This window comes from Lissotriton helveticus, chromosome 5_1 (genome assembly GCF_964261635.1).
Source record: "Lissotriton helveticus chromosome 5_1, aLisHel1.1, whole genome shotgun sequence".
Taxonomy (NCBI): domain Eukaryota; kingdom Metazoa; phylum Chordata; class Amphibia; order Caudata; family Salamandridae; genus Lissotriton; species Lissotriton helveticus.
Genome location: NC_136065.1, coordinates 2,036,765,187 through 2,036,780,975, shown reverse-complemented (window position 1 = coordinate 2,036,780,975; position 15,789 = coordinate 2,036,765,187). Strand labels below are relative to the sequence as shown.

General features: G+C 47.8%; 1 protein-coding gene across 1 annotated transcript in view; it reads right to left on the bottom strand.

Annotated features, from left to right (window-relative positions):
* The window catches only part of LOC144756224 (complement C4-like), a 1,111,910-nt gene that overhangs the window by 878,665 nt on the left and 217,456 nt on the right, over positions 1-15,789 (bottom strand). Inside the window, exons 4-5 of the mRNA XM_078645841.1 lie at positions 7,058-7,128; positions 4,604-4,692 (exon numbers count right to left, since the gene is read on the bottom strand). Of these exons, the coding sequence (XP_078501967.1) occupies positions 4,604-4,692; positions 7,058-7,128 (160 nt within the window). The remainder of the gene's footprint in view (positions 1-4,603; positions 4,693-7,057; positions 7,129-15,789) is intronic.

Sequence of the window (15,789 nt, the reverse complement as noted above, 5' to 3'; positions counted from 1 at the left end):
AGAAGACACTGGTCATGAGAGACACTGAAGAAGACACTGGGCATGAGAGAGACTGAAGAAGACACTGGGCATGAGAGAGACTGAAGAAGACACTGGGCATGAGAGACACTGAAGAAGACACTGGGCATGAGAGACACTGAAGAAGACACTGGTCATGAGAGACACTGAAGAAGACACTGGGTATGAGAGACACTAAAGAAGACACTGGGCATGAGAGACACTGAAGAAGACACTGGGCATGAGAGACACTAAAGAAGACACTGGGCATGAGAGACACCGAAGAAGACACTGGTCATGAGAGAGACTGAAGAAGACACTGGGCATGAGAGAGACTGAAGAAGGCACTGGGCATGAGAGAGACTGAAGAAGACACTGGTCATGAGAGACACTGAAGAAGGCACTGGTCATGAGAGAGACTCAAGAAGACACTGGGTATGAGAGACACTGAAGAAGACACTGGTCATGAGAGACACTGAAGAAGACACTGGGCATGAGAGACACTGAAGAAGACACTGGTCATGAGAGACACTGAAGAAGACACTGGTCATGAGAGAGACTGAAGAAGACACTGGGCATGAGAGACACTGAAGGAGACACTGGGCATGAGGGACACTAAAGAAGACACTGGTCATGAGAGAGACTGAAGAAGACACTGGTCATGAGAGACACTGAAGAAGACACTGGGCATGAGAGACACTGAAGAAGACACTGGGCATGAGAGACACTGAAGAAGACACTGGTCATGAGAGACACTGAAGAAGACACTGGGCATGAGAGACACTGAAGAAGACACTGGTCATGAGAGACACTGAAGAAGACACTGGTCATGAGAGACACTGAAGAAGACACTGGGCATGAGAGACACTGAAGAAGACACTGGTCATGAGAGAGACTGAAGAAGACACTGGGCATGAGAGAGACTGAAGAAGACACTGGGCATGAGAGAGACTGAAGAAGACACTGGTCATGAGAGACACTGAAGAAGGCACTGGTCATGAGAGACACTGAAGAAGACACTGGGTATGAGAGACACTGAAGAAGACACTGGTCATGAGAGACACTGAAGAAGACACTGGGCATGAGAGACACTGAAGAAGACACTGGGCATGAGAGAGACTGAAGAAGACACTGGGCATGAGAGACACTGAAGAAGACACTGGGCATGAGAGACACTGAAGAAGACACTGGGCATGAGAGACACTGAAGAAGACACTGGTCATGAGAGACACTGAAGAAGACACTGGGTATGAGAGACACTAAAGAAGACACTGGGCATGAGAGACACTGAAGAAGACACTGGGCATGAGAGAGACTGAAGAAGACACTGGGCATGAGAGACACTGAAGAAGACACTGGGCATGAGAGACACTGAAGAAGACACTGGGCATGAGAGACACTGAAGAAGGCACTGGGTATGAGAGACACTAAAGAAGACACTGGGCATGAGAGACACTGAAGAAGACACTGGGCATGAGAGACACTCAAGAAGACACTGGGTATGAGAGACACTGAAGAAGACACTGGTCATGAGAGACACTGAAGAAGACACTGGGCATGAGAGACACTGAAGAAGACACTGGTCATGAGAGACACTGAAGAAGACACTGGTCATGAGAGAGACTGAAGAAGACACTGGGCATGAGAGACACTGAAGGAGACACTGGGTATGAGAGACACTAAAGAAGACACTGGTCATGAGAGAGACTGAAGAAGACACTGGTCATGAGAGACACTGAAGAAGACACTGGGCATGAGAGACACTGAAGAAGACACTGGGCATGAGAGACACTGAAGAAGACACTGGTCATGAGAGACACTGAAGAAGACACTGGGCATGAGAGACACTGAAGAAGACACTGGTCATGAGAGACACTGAAGAAGACACTGGTCATGAGAGACACTGAAGAAGACACTGGGCATGAGAGACACTGAAGAAGACACTGGTCATGAGAGAGACTGAAGAAGACACTGGGCATGAGAGAGACTGAAGAAGACACTGGGCATGAGAGAGACTGAAGAAGACACTGGTCATGAGAGACACTGAAGAAGGCACTGGTCATGAGAGAGACTGAAGAAGACACTGGTCATGAGAGACACTGAAGAAGACACTGGTCATGAGAGAGACTGAAGAAGACACTGGGCATGAGAGACACTGAAGAAGACACTGGGCATGAGAGACACTGAAGAAGACACTGGTCATGAGAGACACCGAAGAAGACACTGGGCATGAGAGACACTGAAGAAGACACTGGTCATGAGAGAGACTGAAGAAGACACTGGGCATGAGAGAGACTGAAGAAGACACTGGGCATGAGAGAGACTGAAGAAGACACTGGTCATGAGAGACACTGAAGAAGGCACTGGTCATGAGAGAGACTGAAGAAGACACTGGTCATGAGAGACACTGAAGAAGGCACTGGTCATGAGAGAGACTGAAGAAGACACTGGTCATGAGAGACACTGAAGAAGACACTGGGTATGAGAGACACTAAAGAAGACACTGGGCATGAGAGACACTGAAGAAGACACTGGTCATGAGAGAGACTGAAGAAGACACTGGTCATGAGAGACACTGAAGAAGACACTGGTCATGAGAGACACTGAAGAAGGCACTGGTCATGAGAGACACCGAAGAAGACACTGGGCATGAGAGACACTGAAGAAGACACTGGTCATGAGAGACACTGAAGAAGAGACTGGGCATGAGAGACACTGAAGAAGGCACTGGTCATGAGAGAGACTGAAGAAGACACTGGTCATGAGAGACACTGAAGAAGGCACTGGGTATGAGAGACACTAAAGGAGACACTGGGCATGAGAGACACCGAAGAAGACACTGGGTATGAGAGACACTGAAGAAGACACTGGGCATGAGAGACACTGAAGAAGACACTGGGTATGAGAGACACTGAAGAAGGCACTGGGTATGAGAGACACTAAAGAAGACACTGGGCATGAGAGACACTGAAGAAGACACTGGGCATGAGAGACACTGAAGAAGACACTGGGTATGAGAGACACTGAAGAAGACACTGGTCATGAGAGACACTGAAGAAGACACTGGTCATGAGAGACACTGAAGAAGGCACTGGTCATGAGAGACACTGAAGAAGACACTGGTCATGAGAGAGACTGAAGAAGACACTGGGCATGAGAGACACTGAAGAAGACACTGGGCATGAGAGAGACTGAAGAAGACACTGGGCATGAGAGAGACTGAAGAAGACACTGGGCATGAGAGAGACTGAAGAAGACACTGGGCATGAGAGACACTAAAGAAGACACTGGGCATGAGAGACACTGAAGAAGACACTGGTCATGAGAGACACTGAAGAAGACACTGGGCATGAGAGACACTGAAGAAGACACTGGTCATGAGAGACACTGAAGAAGACACTGGTCATGAGAGACACTGAAGAAGACACTGGGCATGAGAGACACTGAAGAAGACACTGGACATGAGAGAGACTGAAGAAGACACTGGGCATGAGAGAGATTGAAGAAGGCACTGGTCATGAGAGAGACTGAAGAAGACACTGTCATGAGAGACACTGAAGACACTGGGTATGAGAGACACTAAAGAAGACACTGGTCATGAGAGACACTGAAGAAGACACTGGTCATGAGAGACACTGAAGAAGACACTGGGCATGAGAGACACTGAAGAAGACACTGGTCATGAGAGACACTGAAGAAGACACTGGTCATGAGAGACACTGAAGAAGACACTGGGTATGAGAGACAATAAAGAAGACACTGGGCATGAGAGACACTGAAGAAGACACTGGTCATGAGAGAGACTGAAGAAGACACTGGGCATGAGAGACACTGAAGAAGACACTGGGTATGAGAGACACTAAAGAAGACACTGGGCATGAGAGACACTGAAGAAGACACTGGGCATGCGAGACACTGAAGAAGACACTGGTCATGAGAGACACTGAAGAAGACACTGGGCATGAGAGACACTGAAGAAGACACTGGTCATGAGAGACACTGAAGAAGACACTGGTCATGAGAGACACTGAAGAAGACACTGGGCATGAGAGACACTGAAGAAGACACTGGTCATGAGAGAGACTGAAGAAGACACTGGGCATGAGAGAGACTGAAGAAGACACTGGTCATGAGAGACACTGAAGAAGGCACTGGTCATGAGAGAGACTGAAGAAGACACTGGTCATGAGAGACACTGAAGAAGACACTGGGCATGAGAGACACTAAAGAAGACACTGGTCATGAGAGACACTGAAGAAGACACTGGTCATGAGAGACACTGAAGAAGACACTGGGCATGAGAGACACTGAAGAAGACACTGGTCAAGAGAGACACTGAAGAAGACACTGCTCATGAGAGACGCTGAAGAAAACACTGATTATGAGACACATGAAGGAAGTCTTTCGTGGAGCAATAGTCAACAATACTCTGGTCATGACAAAGGCAATGCAAGATACGCAGAGCTTCATCTGGTCTCTGAGGGAGACACTGATTCACAGCGATACCAGGTAAAAGGATCCGAGACAAAAATTACAACCCCTTTCCATTGAGTATTCTTTGTGAGAGACCCCAGCCTTGAAAAAAGAAGCAAATGCGTTGCCTTACTCAGAGATGTCTGGGATGGTGAGCTGCTCGTTGATAATCCCCGCATCAGAACGTTTCTCTGACTTCTTCACTTGCAACCCTTGCGCATTCTGACAAAGAAACAGGAAAGGGCTATTATGCAGAATGTATTCACCTCGTGCACAAAATGAAAAGGGCCAGGCCCTGCAACTTAGCTTTTAGCAGCAGCAGTGACCTGCTGTGATTTACCAGCAACTTCATGTCGTACACCAGAATATGTGTTAGAAATGGACACACGTATGAACTCAAGGGTGGGCTCTGGTCTGAGTACTGGAGGGTGTAGGAGGGAGGGATGTCACTTACAGTGGTGGGCTATAGGTTGTAGTACTGTAGAGTACCAGGAGGAGTGTATCAGCCTGAGTACTAGAGAGTATAAGAGGGATAAATGTAATACTCATCTCAGTAGGCCTAGAGATGGCTATTAGCTATTGGGCTAAGTAATGGAGAGCGTACGAGTGAGGAAATGTCAAGATCAAGATCAAGGTCAGGTTCAAGATCGACAATGTGCTATCTACACCTGTGCCTGTAGATCTAGGTGTTCCACAAGGATCCACCCTCTCCCCTACACTGTTCAACCTCGTTATGGAACCGCTCGCCACCTTGCTTCAAGCTTCCAATGCTCAATTCCATATGTACGCCGATGACACACAACTCTATCTAAAGTTACAATCCCCGGAAGACATCAAACATCTGAATTCCACACTTATTAACACCCAATCTTGGCTGGCTGATAATCACCTCAAACTAAATGCCCTGAAAACTGAGTTCCTACTCATCTCACCCCCGGCGAAAATCTCCACCACCCAAACCTGGCTCAACAACCTAACAGCACTCAATGTCCAACCCACCATCGTGGACTCGGCAAAATCCCTAGGCATCACACTCGACGCTAAGCTAAACATGCAGCAGCACGTCAGCAAAGCCACAAAAGCAGCTAATTTCCAAATTAACACGCTGAGGAAAATTAAACCCTTCCTCCCGGCCAAAGACTTCCAAACTGCTGTACAAGCTTTAGTCATCCCTCGAATAGACTACGGAATTGCGGCCCTCAGCGGTCTCCCGCTATCCACAACAGCACCCTTAAGAGCCTCCCTGAACGCTGCCGCGAGACTCATTACAGGCTCTAGAAAACATTCGCACATATCCCCAGACTTAAAGTCTCTAAAATGGCTGCCTTTTGAAGCCAGAATACAGCTAAAAATTGCAGTTATGACACACGCGGCCGTGCACCACAAGGCACCCAACTACCTCGCTCAAAAGCTGTCTATATCAGGAGGTTCGAGATCCAATAGGAGTACAAAAAATCTACTCCTGAAACCTCGTAGATTCCGGAAAGTGAAAACTTACAAGCGCTCCTTCTCAGGAATGGCACCCAGGATCTGGAATGCGCTCCCTCCTGAAACAAGACTGATCTCCTCCACTGCACTCTTCAAGAAAGAGGTGAAAACAATCCTTCTGGCCAAGATCTCCTGATCGTTATAGATGTTGGTTCAGAGACTCTGCATTGCCTTATACCACTGCTCACCCTATCCCTTGGCACTATACTCTATTTGTTGGGGGCACTACTACGCTACTCTCTTACTACCGACCAAGATATGTTACACGTTGGTTTTCTGATCCACCTAAACACCTCTGTAGTGATCAATGATTTGTGCTATCCTTTATTACTTCCTCACCTGATTGTATATGGATTGGTTTTATGTATGTTTTATTATCCATGTTATTACCATGCTATTGACTATTATATTGTTCCCATTATCTCTGTTGACTCCTACTGCACCTACCCTGTCTTGTGAAGCGCTCTGATATCTGTAAGGATCCTGTTCGCGCTATATAAAACTTTGAATAAATAAATAAATAAATAAGGCTCTAGTAGGTTTTGGGGGTTCAGACAGCATTACATAGCTGCATGCCCTTCCACTTACAGGGAGAGGTTGAGAACCAGATGACACTGAAGGGAGGTATTGAACATGCAAAATTATATACTGGAAATTTGTTGAATGCGTACTCATACACCCGCAGAGAGGCTCAATACTGAACGCATTGGAGAGAGGGATTGCCCGTACAAAATGAGACTGAATACAAGTAAAGGAACACCCTCACACCAGTCGGCTCAAGGCCTCAGGTGGCAACTGCAGGATAGATTCTCTTACAGGAATGGGCTATGAGCTTCAGTAATGGAGGCCATAGGTGGCAGCAAATATCCTTACTGGGACAGGGTCTGGACATTATTACTGTAAGAGAATGACACAGTGGCTGTACAGGGATTGTGCACTCTTTTTCCAAGATAGACATTAAAAGTAAGCTTCTTGCATGGACGGTGTGTTTAGGAAATGTGCTTGGATTGCATGTGATTGAGTTGTCAGGACAGCGAACTACCTTTCATGACCATGTACTCTGTGATAAGGGTGTCCAGAAGTGTGAAATGGAACTTACGTAAACTGTGACTGTGATGGATTCATCTACAGGCCTCATCACGTGGTCGAGAACGAAGACCCGGAACTTCACTGTAAGGCAACAGAGTATGAATTAGATTGATGTGATCTACTGCATACAAGGCCCATGGGCCAGACCTCGGACATTGCAAGCTAGCAAGTTTGGCACAAGAGTCTTAATATGAATGCATCCTGGATTACGGGCCCAAGCTTCTCTCAGCTCAGGGATATTCCTTAAACTCATCCATCTTAATAAATATTCCCTTTTGTTGTTTGGAAGTGGGATCTTGGTCGCAGAAGGAGAAAGGGAACAATGACAAAATGAGCAAAGGTATGTGTGCAAGTGAGCTTTTACGCCCTGCCTTACAAGGCCGTGGGCACAACCCTTGAAGGTACCCTGCACCTCCAGCAGCAGCACCTCCAACCCTTACAAATCCTTAGAACTAGTATTGGTCTGACCAACTCATCCTACAGAGAAGGCAGCAACACATCTCAGGATTTCATGGTGAAGATCTAACTATCAGGAAGGAGTATTAGTACCCAGTGTGATAGGGACTTGTTAGGTCTGTGAGAGCACCAAGGCCCTTACAGGCTATGTCATTTGGGGCTATGTGTAGACTCTTGCTGCCATCATCAGCCCCGGTAGATGCACCAACTAGATCTGGTGGATCTTTTACCTATGTTGTACTCTGCTCTAAGTAAGCTATGCTCTAAGTATGCTCTTTGTCCCGTTTATCCGGTGATTATTCTACGGTGAGCCCTGCTCTGTGCCCGCAGAGTCCCTTCCCGTCGTTCCTGACTGCCCTGCTGTGCCTGAAGGAGAAGGCACCACTGCGAACTGCATTGTGGCAGGACTGGCCCCTTCTACATAGGCTGGGAGTTAGGCCACGGCTGAGAGGCAAGGCTGCTGGTGGAGGTGGAGGTGGAGCTGTGAGAAAGTGTCATCTTTCTTGCATAGGTATGCCCCCACTTTTTTCTGAACTGCTGATGTGCTCTGACTGAGTGTGCCCGGGGCTCCTGCCAACCAGGTACCCAGGACCTTCCTTCCCTAAAACTGTGTTGAAACTAAAACCCAATTGGCATTTCTGGCCACCTGTCAGCCCCTAGTAAATGGTACCCCAGTTACCCAGGGCATGGTGGCCAGAGAAGACCCCTAGGGGCTGCAGCACTTATTGTGCCACCCTTAGGGGCCCTGTACTCTGGCACCCACACACTGCCTTTGCAGTCTGAGTGTCTAAGTACAGAACTAAACAAAGAGTCGACATGGCACACATCCCTGTGTGCCATGCCCACAAACCCACTGCCCTGGCATACATCAGTCAGCCCTCTAGCTGGGTGCTCTATGCCAGTGGTGTGGGCACAGGTTCATGAGCCCTGTGTCCCTACAGTACCCAGGGCCATTCCTCGGCACTGTAAGTGCAGTGATGCCATTAAGAGTATATAGTGCTGGGAGGTCGTCATTACGAACTCCACAGCACCATAATGGCTACCCTGAAGACTGGCAAGTTGGGTATCAAACTTCTCAGCACATTAAACCCACACTGATGCCCGTGTGGGATTTAATGTAAAATGCACCACAGAGGGCATCTTAGAGATGCCCCCTGAAACCTAACCTACAATCCACGTCTGGACTGAGTCGCTGCCCGGGCTGCCACACAGCAGACATGTTGCTGGACCCCTGGGTGGACAGCCCCCCGCTCTCCTGGGCCTGCAACACAGCACATCCTGGGCGAGGTGCTAGGTCTCCTCCCCCAGGATGGGCAGGGGGAAGCTTCAAAGGCATGCCGCCTTTGTGAGCTTCTCCAGGCAGTACTTGCTGTACTCAGCAACTGGCCCCCACCAGTTCTAAACCCCACTCTGGCAGGAAGGCTGGCGGGAAACCCTACGTCAGGAAGGGGTGTGTGCCAGCCTGTGCCAACCCCACCCCTCATGTGGGAGAGGCGAGGTGAAGCACGACCCCGGGCTCCGGCCATCTTGAAGATGGGGTGCACTGCCCATTCACAGCTAGGCTCCTGCCTAGCTGTGAATGGGCAGGAGAGGAGCAGGCTAGGGGGTGTACCCACTCCAGGACAGGGACCTAGTGGTCCCTGCCCTTGCCCTACCTGTAACGCCCTTAAATGTAGTATTTAGGGGCACCCTAAACCTTCCTTCCTCAGTTCCCGATAAGAAAAGAAGAAAGAAGATCAATAAGCAGAAGACCCAACGTGCAGCTGCTCACAATAGGCCGACACCCACTGACTTGGCCCCAGCCCTACCGGCCTGTCGATCCTGGAACCTGCTCCTGCCTAATCCCGGCGACTCCTGCGGACAGCAACCTTGGGACCCCCAGAGGACCTGCCTGCCTTGACACTCTTAAAGACTGGGACTCCCATAAGCAGAGGCTCTGCTTCAACAACCAACCCCTGGTGCCAGCCAGGAAGCTCAAGACCTGCCCACTCTGCACCCACCGAGCCCGGCCCGTGTCTGAGTGATCCAAGACCATGAAGACGTCCCCCCAGCGACTGGGACCCGATTCCAGTGCCCAAAGACCCTCCTTGGTAAACCAGACGACGCCTGCAGCCTCAGAACCAGGGACCCCTCCAACCGCGACCAGCCGAGGGTACGATTTCCCGCCACCCAAAGACACTCCTGCAGCCGGCGCCCTGCGGCTCCCTGTGCCTCCCTTTGGAGTACCTACCTCTTCTCCAGGATCCCAACTTACCTCTCGAAGTGGTGGTCGCACCTGAAGAATCACCGTCCCCGAGTCTGCAGCCTTTGTTCCCTTTTTACCAGTCCCATTGAATAACATTGAGTGCCCGACGGCTCAAAAGCACCCTGCACGCAGCCGCCCGAGTGCCTCTGGGAGTGCAACCTTTGCCCTATCCTACTTCTCCCTTTGCCCTGAGCAAGTGACCAGGAGCCCAGCTCCCACCGCCACGTGGCCTGTTAGTCAGCAGCCACCATCCGAAGGCCTCCCGCCCCTCATTGGCTAACATTGGGCCTACCTACCTCTGCACCGGGCCGCCCCTGTGCCGCTGAGGGTGAACCAACTGTACCTACCTGACCCTGGGGGACCCCTGAGTCTATGCCCAGAACCTTAACTTCGCCAGTCGAGTACTCACCTGGAAACCGGTAACTCACTTACCTGCCATTGGATAACATTGACTGGTTTGATCCGAAAAGTCTTCGAAGTGTGAAGTTTTGCAAACTTAAAATATTTCTATAAAATCAGCCGCATTCCGAATTCGAAGTACTCACCTGTGACCAGGTGAAAAACCAGTACTGTATCTTGTAGCCCAGTACTGAACCGCAAAAGTAATCCTAACCGGGTTTACAATTAACCTGCCTTTTCTCCATCGGAATCCATTGTCTGCTTTTCTGTTAAATTTCTTCTAAGTGTCCACTTTAGAAAACTTGAAATATTCTTTAAAAATCGTGCTAACTACTGAAACGTAATTACTTACCTGTCTTTAGTAGATATCCCAGTGCTGGACCTAGGAGCCCAGTACTGGATTACAAAAGTAACGAGAACATACTTAACCTGTAACCTGAATTTTCTCTCATTGGATAACATTGCCAGATTTTCACTAAAAAGTTTCAAAGTGTGAACTTTTAAAATACCTTTTTAATCCTTAAAAATCATTGCAATAACCAAAATGATTTTACTAAACTGTTTCCAGCTTAGACCCCAGGACTGAATCTAGGATCCAGTCTTGGACTTACAAAAGTAATCAACTGTGAATTGTGTAGAAAAACCCGTTGAGCTCAATGCTAAATTGTGTTTAGAACTGTGTTGCCTATTGCAACCCCTGTACCTATTGTCTTTACAAAGCCATTGCCTTTTTGCAAAGCCATAACCTGAGATCACTCATCACTGAGAAAAGTATATTTATATACCTGTTGGTTCTAAAAATAAAAGAACTATCCCCCAGATTCATCATTGTCCTGTTTTGCGAGTCCTTAATAGCGATTATTAAGGAATCGCTATTAAAGACTCGCAAAACGGGATGCATGTAGAAATCGCAATATTTTTTGCGATTTCTACTGCTTCCTTATTTGCGATTCGCTAATTGCTCATCGCAAATAGGGAATGGCTTTCCCATTCATTCCTATGGGCCTCAAGGCCCATAGGAATGAATGGGGAGTCATTCCTTATTTGCGATTAGCAATTAGCGAATCGCAAATTAGGAAGCGATTTCAAGGGTGCCAGGGTGTCCAAAGGACATCCTGTAGCACCCCTGAAATGGTAATGTACACTGGTGTTGCGCACACACATGTCCAAAGGACATGTGTGTGTGCAACATACAACTTAGAAAAATGCACTAAAGTGCATTTTTCTAAGTTTTCGCTATTTACCACATAGTTAGACTTCGCGGTAAATAGCGGCCCCATATTGCGAATTCGCAATTTTAAAAAGGTTCATGAATTGCATTTAAAGAATCTCTAATTGAGAATCCTTAAATGCAATTCTTCGCAATTTAGCGATTTATAGAATTGCCATTTTTGCATTTGGAATGATGAATCCCAAATACAAAAATAGCGCTCGCAAAGGGCAAGATTCTCAGAATCTGGCCCTTTGCTAGCCGATTTCGGCTTGATGAATCTACCTGTAGATCTTTTGATATAAAAACAATTGGCCTGGAGTTCAGTCCTTGAGTGTGTGAAACCTTTTGCTGACTGAGTGTGTACAACAAATGCTTTACACTGTCCTCTGGTACTGCCTTACTGCTCAACCAAGCTACCACTTTTGAGAGTAAGGTCAGTCCTGACTTTAACCTCTGTTATACCTCTGGGGTTGGTGGACTCTATACACACTGTACCTTATGTTGGTCCTGTATATATAGAGCCACTTTCTCACATTGGTGGATCAGCGGTGGGATACAAACTTTCATTTGTTGGACTACTTGGTTACCACCTGAACACACGTCAGAACTCATAAATTGCCTTTAGAATTCTGAAATTGAGTTTTCCCAATTATAAAAGTCTTGTCAGGGCCTTGCTTAAGTCCTTTTAACATTCTAGAAAAATAAAAGTCACTATAGTCAGGGTAGAGGGTTAGATCTATCAAGTTAGAATGTCTCAACCACCCCCAACTATTAGTGAGGATAATATTGCACAGGACCTGGTGGAGGAGCTCGACCTCACACCTTACTTACACTTAAATTTCAGAGAAGTACAGTCCTTATGCAAATTAAAAAATATACCAATGGGCCTGCATCCAACCAAAGTAGGGTTCCGGGAGCTCTTGGTATGCTAAAGGTCTGAATAGGGTGATGACCAGTCAGAGGAAGAAGAGGTGCTAGAGGAGGAGGATATTTCCATCCCCCCATCATCTCTAGGGAGAGGAGGGGCCCTGTACCCTTAACTCCAATAATCACACTCTGGGATCCTAGGACCTACACAGGTGGGCCAGGGCCCAGAGAAAACATTGGGACTAGTCCCAGTGAAGAGGACAGCTTGTTAGCCAAGTTGGCCAAGAGATTAGATCTAGAGTCCAGACTACTGGCTCTTGAAAAAGAAAGGAAAGAGATAGGCTTAGCCCCTATCTCTGGAGGCAGCAATACCAATAACAAGTATAGAGAGGAATCTTATGATCCTAAAATCCCCAAAGGGATTGTCCCTAAATTTGAGAAAGGTGATGATATCACCAAGTGGTTCACAGCCTTTCAGAGGGTTTGTGAAATGAGAAGAGTGAAGAAACCTCTATGGGGCGCACTCCTGTAGGAACTGTTCTCTGGTAACTGCAGAGACAGGCTTCTGACCCTCTCTGGGCCAGATGATCTCATGAAGAAAACTCTGATTGAGGGATTTGGGCTCACTACTGAGGAGTATAGAATCAGGTTCAGGGGGGCTCACAAAACCCAGACCCAATCCTGGATAGATTTTGTAGACTACTCAGTAAAGACACTGGATGGTTGGTTAACTGGACACAATGTGCATGATTTTGCCGGTCTTTATAATTTGTTTATGAAGGAACACATTTTGAGTAATTGCACAAATGAAAAGTTGCATCAGCATTTGGTAGACCTAGGTCTAATTTCTCCCCAAGGATTGGGAAAGAAGGCAGACCATTAGGTCAAGACTAGGGTGACACAGTCAACCACTGGGAGTGACCAAAAGAGGAAGGGTAGTGAAAATCCCCAAGATAAAAAGTGTGTGTCTTCCAAAAGGCCCCAAAAACCTGTACAGGTGGGTGGATCCCAAACTACTCCCTATGTGCCTCAGCCCTCTAGGGGGAAGAACTTTGATTCTAACAAGGCCTATTGTTATAACTGCAAGAAGTTGGGACATTTAACTGTAGACAAAAACTGCCCCTACAACAAAGCCCCTAATGCACCCAGTACACTCCAGGGACAGTGAGTCTACAGATGGGATCAGAGGAGTGCCCAGAGCAAATATGGGAAAACACTCAAGCTAGCCTAGTCTCTTTGGGGGAAATGGAGTTTGCCAATGTAGCTGGTTGGCCACCTAACTGAAAAAAATATGTGCAATACCCCTCCATTAAAGGAACTAGAGTAGAAGTCCTGAGGGACACAGGTGCCAGCATCACTATGGTGAAATATATGCTGGTTTCCCCAGAGCAATACTTGGTTGGGAAAACTTACCCAGTCACCAATGCTGACAGCATTACCACACAACGCCCTATGGCTATGGTGACATTAGGTTGGGGGAAGGTTATTGGCCTGAAACTGGTAGTGGTCTCTCCACAATTGCCAGCTGACTGTCTGCTTGGAAATGACCTGGAAACCTCAGCCTAGGCTGAGGTTGAGCAAGTAACCCATGTAGCCATGCTGGGTATCCCTAGACTGGTGCGTGTGCAAACCAGAGCACAGAGTGAAAAGAAGGGTGAGCAAGTAGGTATGGAGCCTGAACGTATGGCCCAACCAAGCAAGAGGACAAACAAAAAGAAAGGGGGGCCAGTTTCTACACAGCAAGCCTCTCAGGACCCCTCTCCTCAGGTAGAGGACTTGGAAACTCTAGAGGGAGCTGAGCCCATGGAGTGTGAGCCTTACCAGGCTGGACTTCTGGGCCCAGGGGGACCCACTAGGGAAGAGCTGTGCCAGGGTCAGCAAGACTGCCCCACTCTTGAAAGCCTGAGGCAGCAAGCTGTTTCAGAAGCACAGGGAGATGTCAGTGGTACCCACAGAGCTTATTGGGAAGAGGGATTACTGTATGCTGAGGCAAAAACCTCACTCCTGGAGCTACCAGGAGGGTGGTAATGCCAGAGAAGTACATAAGGCGAACACAGACTCCGCAATTATCAACACTGGAACAGATTCCGCAAGGAAGCCTGGCCCACTTGGGTATCTGCTCTGGAGTCTGAATCTAGGCAGTAATGCCTGGTAAATGTGTGAACCGATTTCCAAGTTGCTGCTTTGCAAATCTTGGCCATCGGTACATTATGTAAGAAAGCTACTGTTGCCGCTTTGCCCCTAGTTGAGTGAGCCTTCGGGGAAGTGAGCAAAGGTTTATTTGCCAACTGGTAAGATAACTTTACACAAGAGACTATCCACCCAAACCTGTTCTAACAGAACCATAGTTCACAAACAGTTGGTCAGACTTTCTCATACATTTAGTGGCTTCCAAGTAAAACTTGAGAACCCTCTTGAGGTCCAGCGAATGCAGAGCCCTTTCCGCTGGTGTCGTAGGATTTGGAAAGAAAGAGGGCAAATAAATCGTCTGATTTACAAGGAACTCCGACACAACCTTTAAGAGAAAGGAAGGATGGGTTTGCATCACCACTCTATTATGGTGGAAGACTGTATAGGGCTCTTTAGAAGATAACGCCTGAATTTCACTAACTCTGCACGCAGAAGGGATTGCCACCAGAAGTACCACTTTCCATGAAAGGTGTTGCAGAGATGCTTTATGAATGGGCTCAAAGGGAGAGCCCATCAACTTGGACAATACCAGGTTCAACTCCCAAGGAGGAGAAGGAGGTCTCACAGGAGGGTAAACTTTCTTTAGCCCCTGTAGGAAGTCCTTAACCACCTGAAGTTGAAAAAAGGAAGGTTGGTTAGGAGACTTACGGTAAGCCGTAATGGCTGCCAAATGTACCTTTATAGAAGAGTATTTCAATCCAGACTTGGCCAAATAGAGTAAGTATGGTAGGATGACCTCCTCTTGACCATAAACTGGACTCCAACCTTTCTGCACACACCACAAATAAAACCTCTTCCATTTCATAGAGTATGAGTTTCTGGTGGAAGGCCTCTTCGACTCGCGTAGAATGTCCATGCAGTCCGAAGGAAGGTTTAGATGTCCATACTGCAGGACTTCAGAAGCCATGCTGTCAGGCTGAGGGAGGGAAGGCTGGGATGGAAGATCTTCTCCCCCCCATCTTGGTAACAAGGTCCGGCCTGCATGGAAGCCTCCGATGCGGGCGAATTGACAGCTGCAACAGATCTGGATACCACCACTGGCGAGGCCAGTCCGGTGCTATTAGTATCATTTTCATCCTGGATCTCAGGAGCTTTGCCACTACCTTCGGAATGTCGTATGCAAACGTCCCTGACCAGTTTATCAAAAGTGCATTCCCCATCGTTCCTGGTTAGTAAAACCTGGATGCGAAGGCGTGGCATTTTTTGTTGCCTTCGTCTGCAAAGAGGTCGATGCAGGGATGACCCCACTGCTGAAAAATGTCTGCTACTACGTTGTTGGGGAGCACCCAGTCTTCTTGCTCTTGGAAGTGACGACTGAGGGAGTCCGCTCGAACTTTCTGCTCTCCCGGCAGATGGACTGCCGTGATCGATT